Source organism: Gymnogyps californianus, unplaced genomic scaffold, assembly GCF_018139145.2.
Source record: "Gymnogyps californianus isolate 813 unplaced genomic scaffold, ASM1813914v2 HiC_scaffold_54, whole genome shotgun sequence".
Classification (NCBI taxonomy): Eukaryota; Metazoa; Chordata; class Aves; order Accipitriformes; family Cathartidae; genus Gymnogyps; species Gymnogyps californianus.
The window spans coordinates 258,072-281,041 of NW_026114444.1; the positions used below are offsets into that span (position 1 = coordinate 258,072).

The following is a 22,970-nucleotide window of genomic DNA, read 5'->3' on the forward strand; positions in this document are numbered from 1 at the left end:
TTTTAAACAACCTTCTCATTCAATACTTTTACTAGAGTACACTAAACCAAAGTACATCTAAACTTTCCTATTATTCCTAATTATAGTAAAAAAAGCAAATAGGATTTATGCTTTGTAGCATTCATGATACCAATAATTAAAGAACTGCATACATGTCATGGTTTAACCCCAGCCAGCAACTAAACATCGCGCAGCCACTCCCTCACTCCTCCCTGCTCCCAGTGGGATGTGGAAGAGCATCGGGAAAGAAGGTAAAACTCGTGGGTTGAGATAAGAACAGTTTAATAACTAAAGTAAAATAAAATACTAACAACAATAATAATGAAATATAATAATAATAATAGTAGTAATGAAAAGGAATATAACAAAAAAGAGAAATAAAACCCAAGAAAAGACAAGTGATGCACAATGCAATTGCTCACCACCCACTGACCGATGCCCCAGCAGCAATCCGCCCCTCCTGGCCAACTCCCCCCCAGTTTATATACTGGGCATGAGGTTCCATGGCATGGAATAGCCCTTTGGCTAGTTGGGGTCAGCTGCCCTGGCCATGCTCCCTCCCAGCTCCTTGCACACCTGCTTGCTGGCAGAGCATGGGAAACTGGAAAGTCCTTGGCTTAAGATAAGCGCTCCTTAGCAACAACTAAACCATCAGCGTGTTATCAACATCATTCTCACCCTAAATCCAAAACCCAGCACTGTACCAGCTACTAAGAAGAAAATTAACTATCCCAGCCGAAACCAGGACAATACATTAAGTAACTAAAGATTTAAAAAGTCTTTCTAACCAAGTTATCATCTGAACCCACCATTGACTTTTTGAACCTACTTCAGCAAAAAGGTTTGCCTAGAAGTACGTTTTGAATGTATTTAATAACAATCCAAACCTCAAAGATAGTTACTTATGGCAATGTCACAATAACGTTCAAGTTCTAGGTGCAGCAAATTTTTCTACACATTGACAGGAATTACATGTCAAAACAAAAAAAAAATCTGGATAATGTGAAATATTCAAAGACATATTTTTAAGGTATTAAAGTAGTACACAGACTGTGTATAATGACAGGAATCATGCCACCCACCTGTCTGGTAGTACGATTCAGCTACTGAAGGTTGAGGCTGGGCGGCAGCAGCCACAGCCGCAGCAGTTGCTGTTGGTTGTTGATAGTATTGTTTGCTGTCATAAGCTACAGCTGGGGCAGTAGATCGAACATAAGAATAGGAATCCTAAAAATTCAAAAAAGAAAAACCAGCAAATTTCTCCTTAAGTATATATCTGGAGTAATAGAAATCATTAGCAGAGTCAAAGAATTTTCTTCTATTCTAATAAAGTAGATTTTAAAAAGTATTTACAGATACAGTATATACTAATATATGCATTAAAGAAATTAAATTTATGTTTAGATACTTCAGGCCTGAAGACAACCCTGATGGTCTTTTTCAGATTTAATATAGGAATTAACCTCATGCTATTAAATCACTTTCCCTTCCAAATTATTTTTGTTACCGAAAAGCAACTATTCTCACTAGTTTTTCATGACGACTGTATCAGATTACACTCCTGTAAAATATGAAGGAAAAAACCACCACAGATCTCCACAAACCACAATAAATTCACAAGTTTACAAACATGACCCTTTATTGGCTTTAAAAATCCCATCATCAACAATACTTTTCTTGGTTATATTTTTTAGAGTATGAAAGTGATACTTTTAAAGCCTTCTTTACTTTTTGGTGTATCAACTATTCCATTAGGGAACCATATCTAGTTTATAAGGGCAAGGCAATTAGCCCATTCAAAACCTCCAGAACTCAGGAGATGGTTAGTAAGCTTAGAAGGGGAGGGCTTGGAAGATACTATATGCATGTACATATATTCTCCCATCCTCACCATATTTATGGTAAAGCATAAAGAGTTAATCAACTGAGAGGTAGCAAGGCATGAACTACATTAGCTGAAATATAATAATGTATACAATTTCTTTTTATTTCAAAGAAATATAACAATAAAATCTCTTTTCCATCCAACCTGTGTAAAGCAGAATTATTTTTCTTTAGTTTAGGGGACTCTTTTCTGTCTGAATGCATCTAATAACTGACTAGTTTAATGACCTCATAATTATGAGTAAACATGCTACTGGAAAGACTCCTATGTTTCGATTCATTACCATATGTAACAAATTACAAAAGCCATACAAAGGAATTTATAACATACAGCAACAGTATAGTCCTTTTAAACAAAAATACTAATTAGAATCTAGATAATGCCTTGATAAGTTTAGGACTAAAAAGTTAAAGAATTGTTACAAGGGAAATACTATTTCAATGTCCTCTCTCTCATAGTAAATGCACATTTTAACTATGAGCCACGCCATAAGAGTTTGATAACTCTTGTGCATAAACACACCAGCCTAGAAATATCCACTGAAGACTGACTAACAAATGCTAATGTAGCAAAAAAGCTGATGAAAATACAAATAAAGCTCATATTTCCAATGGGAAACTACCTGGCCATGTAAAACCCCTCATCTTTCTGTATCTAAGCTGTCTGATTGAAACCAATGGGCTAGGGTTACTGATGTGCATATATGCTTGCATTGTGTGAATCTAGACAGACAGGAAAAACTGCAACTTCTCACTCTTTCTTAAAAACTGAACAGGAGTAAACACTTATGTTAGATAAGTCCCAAGATAGCCTCTACAGACTGAAATCTTCCAACTGCAAAACCGATGCAGCACTCTGATTTGTACTGCTAAGTTTCTTTATTCCTGAACTGAAGAGGAATACAAGTCACTGACAGGATGTTGTTTCATAGGACATTTAAGCCAGCGTAAGAATGGGAAGTTGTCTGAGGTACCACCACATCTCTCCTCACAGCCCTACACGATCCCACCTCCATCTCCTGCATTGGCATCACAACTGTGCAGAACCAAGCAAATCCTGCAGAAGCCTGTCAATCCTGTGGAAAGCTGCTACTCCTTTTTTGGTTGGTTAGTTTTCTGTGGGATCCTTATCCTGAACTGACCCACCCAAATGCTGACAACTGCTAGATTCAACGCAAGGAAGTGTCAGCAAAGGTCAGGGCAAGATGAAAACAGACAACAGTTCCCTTTTGTAGAAGCCTGTAGCCACACAAGGTTAGGCAGTGGTCTCACAAAGGGTACCCAAAACCTACCCAAAGGGTAGTTCCTCTCCTAGGGTAATCTTCTATCCTCTTACGTTTGGTACTAGAGCTCCTGTGGCACCCAGGAATCTGACAAGGGAACTATTTCTATCTCCCACTGAAAATTTTTATTGGAACAGTTTTTTCATCTAAATTAGTTCCATGACCCAGTTTACTGCATGCCACTTGAACATTTAGGCTAGCTGAGACAAGTATTTCAGCAGTAGTTCACAAAATCATTTGGAGACAAATGTCAATTCATTGCTTATTGTGTGAATGTCTAAATCTTAGCTCCTGCAGTACTACTGCTGATAATCCTCTGTATGTGCCATATGAGACTGCAGTCACTTCACATTCTATCAGTTTTAGCTACTAAGTAATTTGAGTTGCATTCAAACTGTGATTCATGGAAGAAAAAAAAATATAAATATCATCACATTCTCTTATCCAAACAGGCCTCCTCCTCTTAACATATAATTTAAAAATCACACAATTTTTTTTTAACACACCTGGTAATTCTGCGTAGTGACAGGTGGTGGTGGTGGTGGAGCTTCTTGTTGCCTCTGTGTATAACCATAATCTGTAGCTGTGTGTGCTGTAGGATAGCCTCCATAAGCAGCAGCTGTTGCAGCAGCTGCAACAGCTACTGGAGCAGGCCTGGCTACTGCAACTGTAGCTGCTGCTGGAGCATAGGCCGCAGTAACAGTGTGCGCAGCGACTGGTGCCTGGTGGACAGTGTAGCTAGCAACTGTAGTTGGATGGGAATAGGCTACACCCGAAGCTGGCTGCTGGCTATATTGGAAAAAGACAGTAAGTAAATAATTAGATTAATTCAACATACTAAGCTAATGCCTAAACATTTCAAAATCCCAGATTTGATTAATATTTGTCTGTTCTACAAACAGACCTGGAGCAGCTATCATACACTTTAATGGCTTTTATTACCTCTCTTCCACCCCCATTAAAAAGGCTGTATCATTTTGAAGTTTCTGTGGATGCAGACATATCATGCAGGTGATGACTTTCTTCTTAGCAAGGATGGGGTGGGGGGTGTTGTGTTCCACTGCTTGAAAAGAACCCAAGTCTTTCATTCAAAATAATACAGAAGTCTTACACTGTTATCTTTTCATGACCGATAAGTTTAAGTGTTTTAGTAGTTCTTCAATAAAACTGACATACCTGTCAAGTTAAGAAAAATACTACTTTTCTGTGAGAGCTCATTACTGACCTGCACTCGCATGATGTTTTTCAGTAAACCATATTAAAGTAATGAGATTTTAAAGACTTCTGTGAAAATTAGCTCAGAACTCTTAAATTTAAGGCAGAGACACTTTAAATATACACCTCTGATAAGGGACTTTTCCCACAAAAATTTAGAATTGTAAAAGCTGGCCCCACTCACTCATATAGAAGTCCACTGCCTCACAACACAAAGCATCAAAAGAACAGTCAGATCAAGCAAGACTGCTACCAGAGCTCTGGCAATCTTCCAGGCACATGCTGAGACTAATCTGCTTCTCTTAAATTTGCAGGTAGGACATTAATATGTGGCTATTTACTAAGAACAAATAAATATTAACAGCGGAAAAAAAATTATTTTTATTTTTAAACAAAAAGTGAACTGGGCAAAATATCACTATCTGGAACAATGATATGAAATGGGGATTGAGTGATTATTCTGAAATTTTTAGTACACTTCCTGCACTGCTTTTCAATAATATTTAAGAATCTCTATAGGGTTTCACATCTCCATAACACTATTAAAAGATAATTCAAAACCAATTCCATGCCTATCAAGGAGGTAGTATCCCCTATTTTTTAGAAGAAAATAGAAAAATGAAATCTCACTGGAAGCAAACATACTCAGTGGCAAAGTGGAATTGCAGCATGGTTATGCTCAAAACCAAAAGGAACAAGAAGTTACAATATTTTTTTTCCTAAAGACTGCAATATTCTCTCTGACATAACTACCAGAAACAAAGCACCTTTTAACTATAGATACTATTATTTTTGCAAAAGACATTTCCATAACTCCCTTGTGTTTAGTAAATTTTTTTTAAGAAAAACTGATTTTGTCATTTTAATTACAGCAGAACCCATTAACTTCAATATATTAAAAAATCCCAAACATTCTTACAGCAGAAACACAGAGAAAATGTTGTTATTATTATTGGACTTACATGCCTGGACTCTACCTTCTTCCCATCTTAGGCCCCTGATTGCTTAAAAGACCACTTGCATTCCATCCAAATTTAATTCAGTTGTGAGTTTAATTCAGTTTGGCACACCAAACCTGGCTATGCCATCCTATTCCATCCCTAGTGCTAGTTCTGCTACTTGTCAAGCTATTCAGTGCACTGATTTAACTCATTAATTTAGCAGAAAACTATGAGAATTTTTTTTTTTTGCTGGTCTCATTTTCTAACATGGTAGAAATGTTAGAAACATTGGAGCTCACAAAACAGTCTGCTGAGTACCAGAACCCACATAAGTTATACATATGGAAGCAGGGGAAAAAAATGGGAGGGAGAGAAAGAACAGGGACCTGTCCAGGAAGCATTAACTTGGCTTTTCAAGTTTCATGAAACCATGCTTAAGTTACTATTACAAAATACAGTACAGTGTTCACAACACACTATGAGGTAACAGTATCAGTCAATTTATCAAAGAAAATGCTTTTCTTCTCAGAATATATATATGATTAAAGCTGCCTGACAGTTTTCAGTATTTAATATTGTGAAGAGATTGTGATCATTATGAGCAGGACTATTAACAAGATTCTGCTACAGACAGTTTCATTTCTTCTGTGCTATTTTTGTATCAAACTTCCTTATCATGGTATAGAATTAACAGCCCCAATCATTTGATTTCTAAGGCTAATATAGTTCTATGACCATGTTTACTTTAGCAAATCTGTTCCCCTTGCTTCTGCAACATCATGCAGAGCTAGTGATCAAGTTTGCAAGACTACAAGAAAAATATTCTAGAATTGACTGCTTCTTCCTTTTTAAAAGTTATGTTACACTATGTTACAGAAATTCACAGTGACATCTTTTCTAAATTTATGTTTCTTTTTCTCCCCATGGTCTTACTAAGAACCTTTTAACATTAAGATGACCAGACACTTTCATGTAATTAATTTATATCAAAAGATTTTTGTGCCAACTTCATTTAACTTACAAGAGTTTTTAATCCTTGTTTGGTGATTAGTGCCTCATCACATTTGCTGAGATGAACTTACCTCCTTCCAGACTATTTTGCCAGACTCCCTATTTCACTGATCTTTCTTGCAGTTGTTCTTTGCACCTATCCTAGTATTATCTACTCTTCTTTCTTTACTACAGATGGCAAGAACTGTATGCATCATTTCAGATGAAGTTTCAGCTGTGCTACCCACTCTGCTCCAGACTGCTTTCTTTCCAGTCTAGCTTCCTCAGAGCAGCTTCTTGTAAAGTTACCTGTGTATTGACAATATTTCCCTTGCATCAAATATCACAACACACCATACTAATATAAATACTAAGTAAGACTCAAGACCAATCCCTAGGGTACTCCACTGCAATTATTCCTATTTGATAATCACTCTTCTAATTCTACTAACCACCTCTACCAGCTCCTTCTCTACAATTCTTTTAATAATTTCTACCTTAAGTAATAATTTTCCATACTGCACCACATCAAGTATTTCAACTTAGTCCCAATAAATAAGACTCCAAAAGACTTAGACACCTGATCAAGTTATTAGAGCAACAATGAAATACAGTATGTCAGCTGAGCTATGGTAACAAACCACACATGTGTTCTTCACCACAACAAATTAATTCAGTTTAGCTTAATTCCCCAACACAATGGGAAAAAGTTGAACCAAATTACAAGTGGACAGAGAAGCTAACTGATTGACCTGGTAACTTAGCAAGTTTTCTTTGTAGGTCAATTCTTCTCTTCCCCAAAATAAATTCTAATATCCTTATTAGCATCTTTGAGTTCAAGGAATTCTAGCGCTCTTCATATGAAAAGATACGCAGTCCAACTGGCTTTACTAACTAGGCAGAGCTTAAAAATCACAGAATAATTTAGGCTGAAAGAAAGATTGAGGTCATCTGTTCTAACCCTGTGCTCAAAGCACAGCTAATTTCAAAGTTACATTAGGTTTCTCAGGGCTTTGTGTCCAGTCAGGTTCCAATCATCTCCAAGAATAGAGATTGCAAGACTGCTCTAGAAAACCTGTTCCAGTGTCTGAGCACCCTCACTGTCAAGAATTTTTTCCTTAGTTTATAAAAGATTCAGTTTCAAAAGCAAATGAGTTCTAGACCAACATTTACTTAAAGCAAATCCAGTTTGTGAACATTTAATTCAAGGTAACTTCATATTACAATTCTTACAGTGTTTTAACTTACTATCAAAATAAACACCATTCTTTGATTTAAGAAGTTACAGGCAAAGGACTTGGAAGTTTCAAATCTTACTCTGCTGTATTGCTCTAATAATACCTCTTCAGCCAGAGATTTTCATTAAAAAAAGAATATATTTTATTCATACCACACCTATTTCTTTAGCTGATCATAATAGTAACAGTACTTCCTCACCAAGCTCACTTTAATTTCTATTTTCTAGGAACAACACACATTCTTCAATACTTATCTTCCGGCTCGGATTTCTCTTTCACTGTGTTGTCACTATCCCAGCCACAGCCAGTTTACAGTCTACATGTTACACTCAATTGTTTTGCTCCAGGTTCTGTAGATGTATGTTTCAGCCAACTACAGGTCATTTCCAGCACCTTGCCTAATGTTTTTTGTCTCTCCCTACCTGCCCTAAACTGCTGCATGCATATCCCTATTTCCCCATGCTCTTTGCTTCCTCCTCCCAAATAAGCTTGCTTCTATTCAAAAGTTTTACACTCCAGTGTATACCTAGCTTGCTCTCATCTTCCACATCTTACCTAAGGAACCTCAAGATCAAGAGAATTAATTCTTTACACGCAATTATTGTACTACAGTGCATGAGAAAAGTAAACCACCTTTGACTCAAATCTTTGGATAACAACTATACTAATTTCTACTGACATTAGTGATGGAAAATACTAATCTTTCTGATGCATTAGTATCAGAAAAAGTGCCACATATTATGAAATACCACTATGATATTAAACCTCCTAGATAAGACTGACTGCAGTGAGCTGTGACTGTGTATCTTTCTCCACACTGATCTCCAAATCCATGTCAATCTGATTTTCTGGGGAGTGAAGGGCCACACTGGCTCACAATCTTGCAGAATTCATCCCAGAGCAAAGGCCACAGCAAAAATTAGCCTTGTCCATGTTGCTGTCTGGTGTACAAAACTCCTTTCACCAAGTGAAATGAAGTTTTCCCAAGACAGATACATGTTTTGCTTTGATACTTTGCAAGCTGGACATAAGACTAACTGCAGCTACTTTCATGGCATCAATGTTTAATATTGCTGTGTACACTCAGAACTGTGATTCTGGAACAGTATAACATGTAAAAATATTTTTCCCATTTGCAAATTCTAAGTCCCCATTCCAAAACACTAAGGCATCAAAGAGTTATTAAGATCTCCCTGTCCAATTCTACACCACAAATTAAGCTATAGTATAGCTTATAAAATCAATTAAACTATAGTATAGCTTTAAAAAAAAATATATATATAATTCTAGGTAGGTATTTAGCCTGGAGAAGTCCAGCCTGAACACTTACATTTGGCTAAGTTGTATTAAAACATCAGCAACAAAAAGCCCACACCCTGAGAACAAGCTCTCAAAAAGGTGTTAGCCATCACTACTCCACATTAATTATGAAATAATTAATCTAGTTATTTTAATATTTCTGTTAGTAATTTTTGTTCCCCTTTTCAAAACCCAAAATATTCAAGAAGCAATTAAAAATCTTTTCTGAACTGTACAAAGATCTTCAACAAGGAAACTGTAGCAGTGTTTTTTATATAGAAAAAGAAATATGGGCTTCCAAAGTGAAAAAAGATGGCAGCACACCTAAAATGATTTTAAGTCAGAAGCTGGCTAGGAGGCAGAAAGTGCTGATCAATAGCAATTAAGTATTGGTGTCCACTTAGCAAAACATTGTTCTCCAGTTCCAAAAACACACAGGTTTGTCTAATTTAAATAGCTATTTAATATAGGTTTGCAAACGAGCAACATTCTTCCACAAAAAAAAAAAGCTTAGATGAGAACTTGTATTATAATTAGATCTAAAGTAGCAGAATCTTCACTTGTTAATTACTTTTATATAGTGACACTGATAGAAGGTCTGGATTTCCTGTTTTATCAGCCCAAGAATGACAGAGAATTAAGAGCATTTAAATTTAAGAAACAAATACTAAATTATCTTCTGGAGAACACTTTGCTCTTGTCCTTTTTAATTTCCAACTATTGGCCTTTTCTAGTAAAAAAGCGTTGAGGTTTTTTTTGTAAAAAAAAAAATAAATTGAAGGTAGAAAGCTTTATTTATTTATTGCACATTAACAATATCAAAAAAATGCAACACTTTGATATAATGCTATCTATTTTGCCAGGTAATAACTTCAGGCGACTTAAGATTGTAAGATATTTTATTTTCCACATTAGGATATTTGTGGAGTAAGTCATGTGTTAAGAAACTTAATAAGGTATCTGTAGCAATTATTGTCAGAGGAATACACTTTCAGAAAAACGCAGTCTATTTCCATATAAGATATATAGCACGTAAAAGGTATATATATATGAGGAAAGCACATAAAAGATTCCCTATAAGCCTTGCTTTTCATCACACTGACTGATTTAATTTAAAAACAAAAGTGAATTGTAATTCATGTGCACATAAGCCAAAGGAATACAAAAATGTTGATCTCCAGTGCATCTCTGTACTAACAACCAACACACATTAACGCTGCTGCTATTCCAGCTCCGTTTAGGGCAATGAACACTGAAAACTCTCTTCCTAGAGGCAAAGGACATTTAATTTTTTTTTTAGTTTTCTGAAGAGTGCTATTTTGATATAGAGTTACAATCAGGACTAAAACCAATTTTGTCTCTACCCAAACTACCAGCTTCCTCAGAAATGACAACTTCTAAAACATATTTCTTGCAGGTATTTTTGCATGCAAATGCAGAACTGATTTTCAGGCTAGCTTAGCACAACACTTAAGCTACTCTTAAAAATAATTTTAAAAATACAAATATCTTGAACTAAAAAAAAACCCCCACACTAATTAAGCTTTATTTCTCAAATTCTAACTTTTAGGAATATTTGAACATTTTAGCATTAAGGAAACCATATTTGTTGAGACCTAACTGCCAGATTTCTCAAATTTTCATAGACTACTCTATTAGTCAAAATAGCAAAAAATACAATTTTGCAGTTTTTCTTTCAGGGATATGAAGACTGAAACAAGTATGCCCTAACTCTCCAAAAACTGAAAGAAGCACTACAATCTACTGCTGCTTCAGTTTCTAACCTAGGAAGAGGCACTACTGAGTAACTGGTCAGATAAAGTTTCAGGTGTGTTAATGGAACCTGGGCAGAGTAAAGTAAAAACAAAATAATAATAATTAAAAAAATCAAATGAGCTTTTTTCTCCTAAACACACTTGACAATAAACAGCATAAAATGGTGAAATGAAATATCGCACTACAGTAAGTTGTATTTTAGAAGAGACTTCTGTTTTTCTAGAGCCTGTCACTCACTATAGGCATAAAACTTTGCAGACTGAATTTATCTTTTTAGAACTTGAATGAAAATTATTTCCTATTATTACAACTTTGTGAACAGAACATTGTTTGTAACGCAATTCACTAGACCTGAAGGCATGCACATGTGCAATCCTCTCTTGAATTCTGTTAAATTTTAACAGTCCCTGGTAACATATTCTATGTTTTAACTACACACAGCCTAAAAAAGACAGTTCTCTAGTAATTTTGAGTTTCCCTTCCTCTTCCTTGTTTCTAAAAACATCCTTGTGTCATTCCATTAAAAACAAAAAATACCGATTGCAATGGATAGCTAAACAATATACTATCAATAACTCATCTCAAAGATGAATATCCTCATGTTTTCAATACACCCTTACTGCTTTGTTCATCTTCACATTTAGTCTCACAACCTGATTTAAATCCAATCAAATTCTGCAATGTTTTCCTCACTGTACATCACAACATAACTGCAAGGATCTGTAACAGTGATGCAAATATATGCTCTGTATCTACCTCTCTTTACTCAGTCGCACACAACGGACAGCTCAATGCCTATACCACTTCCTTCATTATCAAAACATTTATTTTATTCAAGTCTAGTTAACAGCCATGTTCACAATGATAATGCAAGACAAAAAGAACTGAGCTTGAGATGTTACGTCTGCCTGAAAAAGTATCAACTACTAACATTTTCCCTGTTAAAAAACACAGAATCAAAGAATGGCTGAGGTTGGAAGGGACCTCTGGAGGTCATCTGGGGGTCCAACCCCGTTCAAGCAGGGCCACCTAGAGCCAGTTGCCCAGGGCCATGTCCAGACAGCTGTTGAATATCTCCAAGGAGGGAGATTCCACAAGTTCCCTGGGCAACCTGTACCAGTGCTCAGTCACAGTAAAAAAAAGAAAAAGTGTTTCCTGATGTTCAGAGGGGAACCTCCTGTGTTTCAGTTTGTGCCCATTGCCTCTGGTCCTGTCACTGGGCACCACTGTAAAGAGCCTGGCTCTGTCCTCTTTGCACCCTCCCTTCAGGTATTTATATACATCAATAAGATCCCCCCTGAGCCTTCTCATCTGTAGGCTAAACAGTCCCAGCTCTCTCAGCCTTTCCTCAGAGGAGAGAGAGGCTCCAGTCCCTTCATCATCTTTGTGGCCCTTCGCTGGACTCTCTCCAGCATGTCCACGTCTCTCTTGCACTGGGGAGCCCAGAACTGGACACAGGACTCCAGGTGTGGCCTCACCAGCGCTGGGTTAGAGAGGAAGGATCAGCTCCCTCGACCTGCTGGCAATACTTTGTCTAATGCAGCCCAGGATGCCATTCGCCGCCTTTGCGGCAAGGGCACATTGTTGGCTCAAGTTCAACTTGGTGTTCACCAGGACCCCCCAGGTCCTTTTCTGCCAAGCTGCTTTCCAGCTGGGTGGCCCCCAGCATATATTGGTGCATGGGGTTGTTCCTCCCCAGGTGCAGGACTTGGCACTTCCCCCTGTTGAACTTCATGAGGTTCCCGTCAGCCCATTTCTCCAGCCTGTTGAGATCTCTCTCTCTGGATAGCAGCACAACCCTCTGGCATATCAGCCACTGCTCCCAGTTTTGTGTCATCAGCAAACTTGCTGAGGGTACACTCTGCCCTGTCATCCAGATCATTAATGAAGATGTTAAACAGAAAAAAAATGCTAAAATTGGCAAGTTCTCTATAAAGGAAAGAAACTTCACTAGTATGGAAAATTGTATTCAATTCTTAAAACATTCTATATTTCCTGCCTTAAGCTAGTACTTTGCTTTTCTAGGTACCAATAATGTAACTACACTTTAACCTACCATTGTTGCATTTAAGCAGCAGACAAAATTTTACACATAATTTAACACCCCAGAGTTAAGCCTACAACCATCAATCCATTTCAAGGTTACAACTACAAAGGATATAACTATACCATTAACAGAAAAGCTTCCCCAAGTGCTCAGTTCCTAAAGACATGAGCCTGTTGCAAATTTAAACCAGTTGGCAGACTTCCCTCCTAAAAATGACAAAGGCTCCTCTGATTAGTGAGGCACCTTTCCTCCCCAATTACCACCACCTCCTCCGTCTCCCCATCATTAGTCAACTGCAATACTAGTATACAGCCCATGTTAATAAACCCAGAGCCCCTTATTGCCTTTCTAATGTTGGCATATCTCCTTTGAGAGTGGGACCTCACTGATTTGAAAATAAGTCTATCAAAATCTTTTTATAAACAGCAGTAACTTACTGGAGGCTTCCTGTGTACATTAAGCTAGAACAGCATGTTTAAGATAGCACTTAAGACTAACATAGATTGAACAAAGGAGAACCAGCACCATGCAGCTCAATCCTATTCAGTGAAGTCCCTTTTGCTAAAAGTGCATATCCTTTAAGATGCGATGCAACTCAAGATAGCATGGGCATAAAATTCACAGAAAGAAAGCATTTGGAGTTTTTACACTATGATATATGTACATCCATCCTATGATAAAACTATGATTATAGAATGGGGTGCATATAACAATACTGTAAGATGAATATATGTTTTTCTTAACATAAGTTTAAGTCTAGTGGCACATTTTCACTTCAGAATAAGCCTTAAGTCCTACTCAACATTGTCCCTATCTTCCTGTTGTCCACCAGTACAAGTCTGAATTATGTTTAGTGATACTTTAAGCTTGGGCTAGTAGGCCTGTGTGGATTACAGCCCTAACATCTCTGAAAGACTGAATACTTTTGAAACCAGTATCTAGTTGAAGAAGAGGTAACTGGGGCAGACACCGAAGACAAAAGTAAAGTTAATTAGAAGTACTAGCAAATGTGAAAAAACACTCCACCCCCAAACAATTCTCAATAGCCAACTTATCCATCCACAGCATTTCACCTTCCTTTGCTGTTCTGCACCAGTCTCAAATATCCTGTAACATCGTGCACTGCACTTGAATGCCAAACTAGCTATAATTGCAAGAGTTTACTTCCATATGGCTGCATCTTAACCTAAACTCACAGGCACTGTGATTGGCTCTGGACTAACTGCTACAATTGCCTTTATCTGTGAAGGCTCACCACACCTAGTAATATTCACACTACTTGATAGCAATTCAAAGTTAACAAATCACTCCTAACTACCCAAAAATCTCCCATCTGTGACCTGTCTCATTAGAGCAGGGACACAGTATGAACATCACTAAGATGAAACTCAGACACTCAAAGATTCTTTATCTTCTTAACAGAAACCAAAATCTTAACACAAGGTTGAGACCACCACATTTGCACACTTCTCTGTCCAAACATTTCTCAATGTCCCTATCTCTCCATCAGCATCCCCACATTTCAGTCAGCCAACTTTAAAATAAAAGCATAACTATGCCTCTTCTCCAGCACTGAATCAAGAATGCTAATATTTTTTACACATGAAAGACAAGCCAATATTAGGTTGTTCATTTCAAACTGAATAGACACACAGTGGTTCAGATGGCCTACAGAGCACACGCACGCACACAAAGAGGACTAGTATCACCAAATTCCACATTTATTTCAGGCTCCTAAATAGATGGATTAATACAGTTACTTAAATAAGTAACAGATGAGTTTTGCATTGCACACAGGTTTATAACCTTAGGCCCCAATACCACCACTAGCAGAAAGTACAAAGGTATTGCAATATTCAGAGAAATTTCCTGTATCAGTATTTGCATAATCTAATGCTTCTCTCATTAAGTCATGATGTTATTACTGGGTAGTGCACACAAAGAATTTTGAATGAGCGGGGCAGCAGGAAATTTTATGCAGTGACAACACTGAAAGGAACAAGAATGCTTCTAATCCATTATTTATAGGTTTAAAGGGCACTTAGCTCTTTTGCTGCCTTTGATTAAATATGAAACAAGTTAAGATTTCAAATGTGCTTTATGAAAACTAGTATTTATGAACTAATAAAGACAGACATCTATTCCCCTTCTAATCTAGTCAATTCAGGGAACTATACTGCTTACACTGTTACAACACTAAATACATTATCAACTCCTGCACACACTACTCATGAATTTCCCAAATCCAAGATCTAACATCTGAGCAGCTACCAATCTGGCCTTTATAACTGCTTCAAATATCAGTATTTAATGTTAAGACTATATTCCTTGGACAAATTTTAATTTATCCTTCATGTGAAGGACGAGGGAGTATTTAAATGATCCACCACAGCCACACGTAAACTAGAATCACAGGAAGACACAGTGATTTCTATGCCAATAATAGCTTCATCATCTTTTCAATTGTTGATTTTAAGAAGCTATTTCCTTGAACTCAATAGTTCTAATACATTGTCCCTTCACTACTATTAATGCAAATTAGACTATTGTCATTTTGAGAAACTGGAATTCCAACAGGGTTTATACTGGTCTACAAGAAGTCTAGAATTAAATATGGAAAACCTTTACTACAAGCACCTTTCAAATATTTAGTTAGTATAGCAGATTTTTCTCCTTTGAAATTATTTATCAGAAACTATTTAGACTCTCTTCTTTCTGATGCAAAGTTGTTTTTGTTCTCCTGCACGTCTCCAGCTGAAGATTTAAGTTTCATACTTTGAGATATTCTAAGAAAGGCTTGTATCCTAAAAAGAATTGCACAGATTTTTTGCACTTAGCTGAAGTGCTGAAATCAACAGAATTCAGAATATTATCATTAGGGAGCACTGACTGAGATTCCTTTAAAGTTGCAGCCTAAAGTTCTCCCAGTGCATCAGAATTTTTGACAGCCATTTTGTCAAGAGAGAACCCAAAAAAATGTGACTAATAATGTGTTTATTATGAAAGTTTCTGTTACTTGCTATAAAAACTACAGCACTAGGACTTGTAAATGGCATATATCAAAAAACTAAGGTCTTCAGTTTCAAGTGTCTGATTTGCCCTCCTAAAACAACTTGCTATTTTGAGCAACTTTTTTTTAAAATCCATGGATTCATCCTGTGGCCAGAAACTTTTTTTTTTTTTGGTAGATTTATGAGACTCACCTATGTATTAACTATGCAGATAAACATCCATTTGTATTCTCTATTATCCTAGTTTCTAATGACACAGGAATTTTGTTATTCTATAAACTGTTACTTTGAATACTGGTAACAATCTTAGAGGACTTGTTGCAATATTAAATCTTTTATTATCTTCCCCTGCCACCAACATCTCTTTCAAATATAGTGGAGTGGAATATACATTTTGTAGCACTCCGTAAACAAGCTACTAAGGACCTGCCAAATCTGCTTCATGAGGGTAAGCTCCCTTTTAGACAATTTAAGTGACTCCTGTGTTTTCTGCTCAAAATATTAAATTCATTCTTATGAAAGGACTGCTTTAACACTGACTGCTGTCTCTTCACTTTCAAATGTGGTAAATATACAAACCATTTCTAGGATGCAGAGTCTTTTACTGATACGCAAATGGAATAGTATCTTGCGCTTGTGATAGCAAAGGAAAAAGCTTCTTTCAATCAGTTTTTCCATTTTCTCAAGAACACATTTAGGATTAACTATGAAAACAGTTTTGAACTTGAACTTTATTACAATTATATGTTTTTATATTGCAATTCAAAAGGAAGTTTCAAATGAGTTGTTCAGGTTCTTAAGTCTATAGACCACCTCAGCTCCACAATAAAAGGAATAATAATTTTAAAAAATTAATCTCCACTTCAAAACTGCAGATATATGGATCTCAGTTTATTATTCACTTAAAGATTGTTTACTTACAAAAAAAAAATTGCTCTATGCTATTTAGAAACTCCTTCATACCCCATAACGACCCAGTTTCAAATTTCACTATAACTGTCAAGTAAAACATAAACATACTGTGAGCACTTAATCTTAAAAGAACAAGAAGATGAGCTAAGTTTAATCCTCTCCTCTAACTATTACACATTGGAGTAAATAAAAATGAATGTACTTTATGTCCATTTCCAGGAAAGAATAGATTGGGAGTCATTCCAAGACCCCCATAAAACTGTATATTCCTGAAAGTATGTCAGGTATGCAATTTTGATTAGCTAGTTAACAGTAGCACACATCTGCATTCGTTTGTTAATAACCCCTCATATATTTGCTTTATTCTTCTGTTTTTCCCATTAACCAAGACTTAGGAGTCAAGGAAGGTCTTTATTACAGATTTATGAAATGAATAATGTAGATTCAAATGTGGACTTCAAGGTGCTACTCCAATACAAGCCAAAAATGTGAATATGTTCCTGATTGTATCTAGGTTTTGCTAAATTAAGTAATTTGATTTCAGAAAAAGTGAGATAATAGATGCTACCAATTACTTTTTAACACTCTGATACACAATTTGGATGCATAGAGAGTACAAAGATACAAAGATTTAAGGCAGTATGTCTATACAAGATGTACAGTTACAGGTCCCTGAGCTCCACTAAGACCTGCTCCTGGTCTTAGATATCCAAGTAGGAAATCTTTTTAAGAGGTGCCTGGCCCTGAAAGTACCTTCTCTACTTTCCGAGAGACATTAATTATAACATTGCTTCAGTGGAATGAGATGGTCCCCTGTATTTTCTGGTGTTTCAGCTCTTCCCTTATCCATCCAGTCTCCCATAGGTTGGGTTGGTGTAATTTTAACCTATGTTAAAAAGGATTCCATCCTCCCACGCTGACATATTGGGAGGCAAAGACTTGGGGAGCAAGCCCCATCTTCCCTGAAGCTGAAGGAGAAGGGCCCGGGGGCGGCAGACAGTAACTCGCTGGTGTTGTTGACTGCAAGTGGCCATTTTAATTTAAGGGCCTTGGGACCTGATGCTGCCGCTGATTCTCCTCCTCCTCCGTGGTGCCCAGCTCCACCTCCCCACCCTCACACCACTGGGGATACAGGGAGGCCCTTACCAGGAGGACAAGAAAATACAGCCGCGGGCGGGGCAGACAAGCAGAAGGGTCCCAAGCATAACCATCCCGGAGGAGCGGGGTGCAGAAGATGCCCCCACACGGGTCGGGGGATGGGAGCAGTCCCGAGCACCAACACCCGAGGGGGCGGGGAGATCCCGGTCAGGGACACGGGACCGGAGGCAAGAGGGGAGAGGTGGCTCCGGGCCCGGACAGAGGGAGGGGCAGGGCAGGGAGGGGTCGCGGCGGTTACCTATACTGGGCAGCAGCCCCGCTATGGGTGAAACCAAAGTAGTTGCCGGTGGCCATTTTGGCATCTTCTCCCAGCCGGCTGGGCACTGTGGCGACGATAACCAAGAGGCGGCGGCAGCGGCGGTGGTCGGGGCCATGACAGGAGGCCCAGCAGGAGGAGGGGGAGAAGAAGGCGGGGGGGAGGGGGGGAGGAAGAGAAGGGGACAAACAGACAAGAGACAGAAAGAGCGCGCGAGCGCCAGGTCAGACACGGCGCCTCAGGACCCCCCTCCCCGTTCCCCCGCCCCGCGCGCGCGAGCCGCATCCCCTCCCCCTCACCACCGCCCCCCCCCCGCGCGCACAGACACACATAAACACCGAGCGCTGTTACTTACCATAGGTGAACGAAACTACCGGGCATATAGGAATCATGAGTCCAAACTGGCAGCGACAACGGCAGCTGAACTCTCAACTCTCACCCCCTCCTCCCCCCTCCTCACCACCGCGCTCGCTCCCTTCCCCCCCACACACCTACGGCGACAACGGCGGAGTGCGGCTGGGCCGGGGCCGTGCGCACGCGCGAGATGCGTGAGGGGCCGCTGGGAGCTGTAGGCCAGCCCATGACTACGCCCCCTCCCCTCCACCCGCAGAAGAGCGCGCTTGGTACCGTGGGAGCCGCTGCCACGCTTGAGGCGCGAATCCTCATGTGCGGGATGTGCAAAGGCTCTTGGGAGCTGTAGTCCCCCTCCCTGAGGCTCAGGCGTGAGGGAGAGCTGCTCTCAGAGGAGCGCTGCACGTACCGCCCACCCCCTTCCTCCCTCCATTATCCCGTGTTCTGCACCTGCAGTCACACCGCACCTGTACTCGTGGACTCATATTGCAAAGATAGGGTCGGTTTCTCATTCTTGCCTGCAAAGGCACAACACACCGCAGTAGGTAGCTCAAGTAACAGAAATCTAGGTGAAATGGGTCACCACCACCCTTGCCACATACTGGTGTTTGTCCCCACACGCATACTGCACGTGTCGGTATTTACCAGCTTTCCCACACAAGCACATTGTCAGCTGAAAACTGACATACACAGCAGGTACCTAGTTAGCACTCTTGCAAGGCCACGGAGCTAGAAGGCAGCACCTGCAGCTAGTGCACATGCGCAGGGTTCACAGCAAGACCTAGGACTTGTCTAACCTTGCAACAAGTTTTAGATTCACCTGGGCCCCGGGGTGTACCACCACAACCACACACATGAAGAGCAACGTAGCTGTCATCCAGCTAAAGCCATGTGCACATTGTCTGACCTGTCCCCAAGGTGCCACAGCTGATGCATGTCCACAAATAAATTGTGCAATAGTTCCCATGTGCTTATTGTACATGTGAGGTAAAGCCTCACCCATACAGGGCCCATTTATCTGAAGTTTCTAGGAACCAGCAGTCCATCAGATTGCTCCTAAAACCTGTTGGGCAGTATATTACAATCAGTGCAATAACCTCCCATTCAAAGTGACTGAATTTGCATCTGTTCCCCATGATGCTTCTCAAAGGTCTGAACAAAGCAAAACTTAAATCCTTAAATACTTGCATCTCATTTGTGTACTTTGTCCTCACTATGATGTGCACTTTTCTAATCATCTAAACTAATCAAGACTCATAAAACTCACTCCTGGATTAATTCAAAAGTGATCATTTTAGAAGTATTTCTTTTCCATAAGCCACATCTATTCAAAACATCCCTGCTTGGGATCTCCCACAATCTTCACAAAAGCACGGGTTTCCCTTATCCCACAGTACCAGCAATCATCTTAGACAGTAAGACTTCAACAAAGATATTTTTGTTCATAAAACAAACGAGAAGAGGAAAGTCATTTATCATCTAAAGCTTACATTATTACAGCTTGTATTGGGTTTACATGGCAAGGGTTTTTTTTTTGGGGGGGGGGGGCTGCAGGGGTGGCTTCTGTGAGAAGATGCCAGAAGCTGCCCCCATGTCAGACAGAGCCAGTGCCAGCCAGCTGCAAGACAGACCCACTGCTGGCCAAGGCCGAGCCCATCAGCGACGGTGGTAGCGCCTCTGGGATAACAGATTTAAGAAGGGGGGAAAAAACCTGCGCAACTGCAGCCGGAGAGAGGAGTGAGAAGATGTGAGAGGAACAACTCTGCAGACACCAAGGTCAGGGAAGAAGGAGGGGGAGGAGGTGCTCCAGGTGCCGGAGCAGAGATTCCCCTGCAGCCCGTGGGGAAGACCATGGTGGGGCAGGCTGTCCCCCTGCAGCCCATGGAGGTCCACGGTGGAGCAGATATCCACCTGCAGCCCGGGGAGGACCCCATGCCGGAGCAGGGGGATGCCTGAAGGAGGCTGTGACCCCGTGGGAAGGACCCACGTTGGAGCAGATCATGGAGGACTGCAGCCCGTGGGAAGGACCCTCATTGGAGCAGTTTGTGGAGGACTGTAGCCCGTGGGAAGGACCCTCATTGGAGCAGTTTGTGGAGGACTGTCTCCTGTGGGTGGGACCCCACACTGGAGCAGGGGAAGAGTGTGAGGAGGAAGGAGCAGCAGAAACAGCGTGTGATGAACTGACCCAAACCCCCATTCCCCATCCCTCTGCACCACTCGGGGGGGGGGGGGGGGGGGGGGGGAGGAGGAGGAGGAAGAGAAATCAGGAGAGAAGTTGAGCCCAGGAAGAAGGGAGGGGTGGGGGAAGGTGTTTTAAGATTTGTTCTTATTTCTCATTATCCTACTCTGTTGTTAATCGGCAATAAATTAAATTAATTTCCCCAAGTCAGTTCTGTTTTGCCCGTGACTGTAATTGCTGAGTGATCTCCCTGTCCTTATCTCAACCCACAAGCCTTTCGTTATATTTTCTCTCCCCTGTCCAGTTGAAGAGGGGGAGTGATAGAGCAGCTTGGTGGGCACCTGGCAGCCAGTCAAGGTCAACCCACCACACAGCTACATATTAAGTATAGCAACTTAAGATGCCAAACATCCTTGCCAATTCACTGAACATAATTTATTGGTCATTATTATTAGCTTTGCATAGGAACTAAATAGTACTGTACCTCTTGTTCTTTCTTATCCTAATTTACCACAATAGGAAAAGGATCCTGCATGGGAAAAGGAATAAGTTTCCAACTTCTGAGGTGCACTTTCAAAGTGCTTTTCTGTGAAGAAAGCAGCTATTAGGTGAAGACATTTAATTGCTATTGCTTAGAAAAACAAAAGCCCTAATCCTGAAGCTATATACAAGAGTACTTCAGGAGAGGGCTCTACACAAATCTTCTATAGAAGAACTTACAGGGCATGACCTCTGCCACCACAAGAACCTCAGTGGACTCGGGATACATAAATGAGATATCTATACTCTCCTCTCCTTGTTTTTATGAAAAATTGTTCACAATTGGACCACTGGACATAGTACTTGGACAAAAAGGAAATGGAAGTTTTCTTTGTTCCAGTCTTTCAAGTTTTTTCAGTTATAAACCTTCCAATATACTGATAAATATACATATTCAATACACATTTCATTAAAAATTACAATTTCATTAAAAAAGCATCTATATACACACACAGACATTCACACACCTTTTAACACTGTACCACTAAAGTTATATTTTGCAAGTGGGTAGGCCTGCAATTGCCTATTCCTTCTGGATTGATGAGGTTGAATTTGGAATATTTACCCTCTTTTCAATCTTTGGCTCCAAAAGCCGAGTTAAAAAAAAAAAGCTTTCTTTTTCATAATACAGATTTCTGTCATAGGTTTCATAACTTCTTTCATCCAAGTAATTTCTAGTCATTCTAATTCAAATATTCCACCCTATATCTTGTGATTTCAGCCCTGCATATGTCTGCACATAAATATGTCCTGTTTGGCAGCCCAATTCAGCTGCAATTTCAGCAGAAGTTTCAGATTACTTTTCCAGTTGAATTTTTCATATCGAATCTTCAGTGCATATATCACTTTAAAAAGATTACAACGTTTTATGAGAAGTCACACTTACTAAGTGTGACAAAAAAAAAATTAAGGTTTCCCATTTTCTTGGAAAAAAAAAAAACCCAGTGGTATTATGCAAGTCTTTCCCTCAGCAGTTTCCCAATAAGAATCTGATGCTTCCTGGTGACTTTGTGAACCATTACATAACATCTATTTACGTTACTACTAGCTCGCAGGATCAGATTCATAGTCTATACTTAAAAAAACCTCAGTGGGTTATAAAACAAGATTGCATCTCTGTAAGACGTGTATCAGATTTGCTTCAAAATGAAACCATAATAAATTCAGATTAGATCCTTTAGGGCATTTTGAACTTTACCTATTTCTGTACCCATAAGTGGAAGGAAAATAAATGGAGTGATAAAGTATAAATCATGTGGCAAAGAAAGTCAGAAAAACTTTAGTGAAACATTCAAAAGATTTTTTTTTTTAATAGGAAAAAAAACTTCTCCATCTCTGTTCCTATTAAGATTACAGAAGAATAGCCAAGAATTTCCAGAATTAAAAAATACACTGGAACGCAAAACTTTAATTTGGGATTAAATAGTACAGCTACTCTATTTGTCCAAAGTTCAATGCATCTAAAAATTATCACAGACAAAAATGGCAAGCTAGCATTCAGAAAAACAAATCTTTGACCTTCATTTCATCTGTATGAAAGGAGATCTCCAAAATATGGTGAGAAGAAGAAAGCATCAAATAACATGCATTGTCATCAATCCTACTAATTTACTTTAACGTCCAAGACGCACGTCTCAGCTGCTACCAGTGTGCCTTTGTGTGACCACCAGAGGGCAGATGCAGCAGATTAAAGCTTTCCTACACAGTAAGTACAGAACATGTTAACAAAAGCTGCACTTTTATTTCCCGAAAAGGTAATTTAATACTTAGTGCTCTCTTTGTAAAAGCCCTAGATAGGAGTTTTTTTTAAAATCAGTATAAGGAGTCCAATGCTACCTTCTCACCTGGAAATTATTTCATATAGCTACACAGAGACAAGACATTCATCAG

General features: G+C 39.2%; 1 protein-coding gene and 1 non-coding gene across 2 annotated transcripts in view; both read right to left on the bottom strand.

Annotated features, from left to right (window-relative positions):
* Positions 1–18,402, bottom strand: part of LOC127028984 (zinc finger RNA-binding protein-like) — a 44,237-nt gene extending 25,835 nt beyond the window's left edge. The window contains exons 1-4 of the mRNA XM_050914665.1: positions 18,366–18,402; positions 17,993–18,077; positions 3,674–3,956; positions 1,083–1,227 (exon numbers count right to left, since the gene is read on the bottom strand). Coding sequence (XP_050770622.1) covers positions 1,083–1,227; positions 3,674–3,956; positions 17,993–18,077; positions 18,366–18,402 — 550 coding nt within the window. The remainder of the gene's footprint in view (positions 1–1,082; positions 1,228–3,673; positions 3,957–17,992; positions 18,078–18,365) is intronic.
* On the bottom strand, positions 5,993–6,129 carry LOC127028991 (small nucleolar RNA SNORA66). Its single transcript, XR_007768104.1, has one exon. It is a non-coding gene; the product is annotated as a small nucleolar RNA SNORA66 (small nucleolar RNA).
* Positions 18,403–22,970: the final 4,568 nt, after the last annotated feature.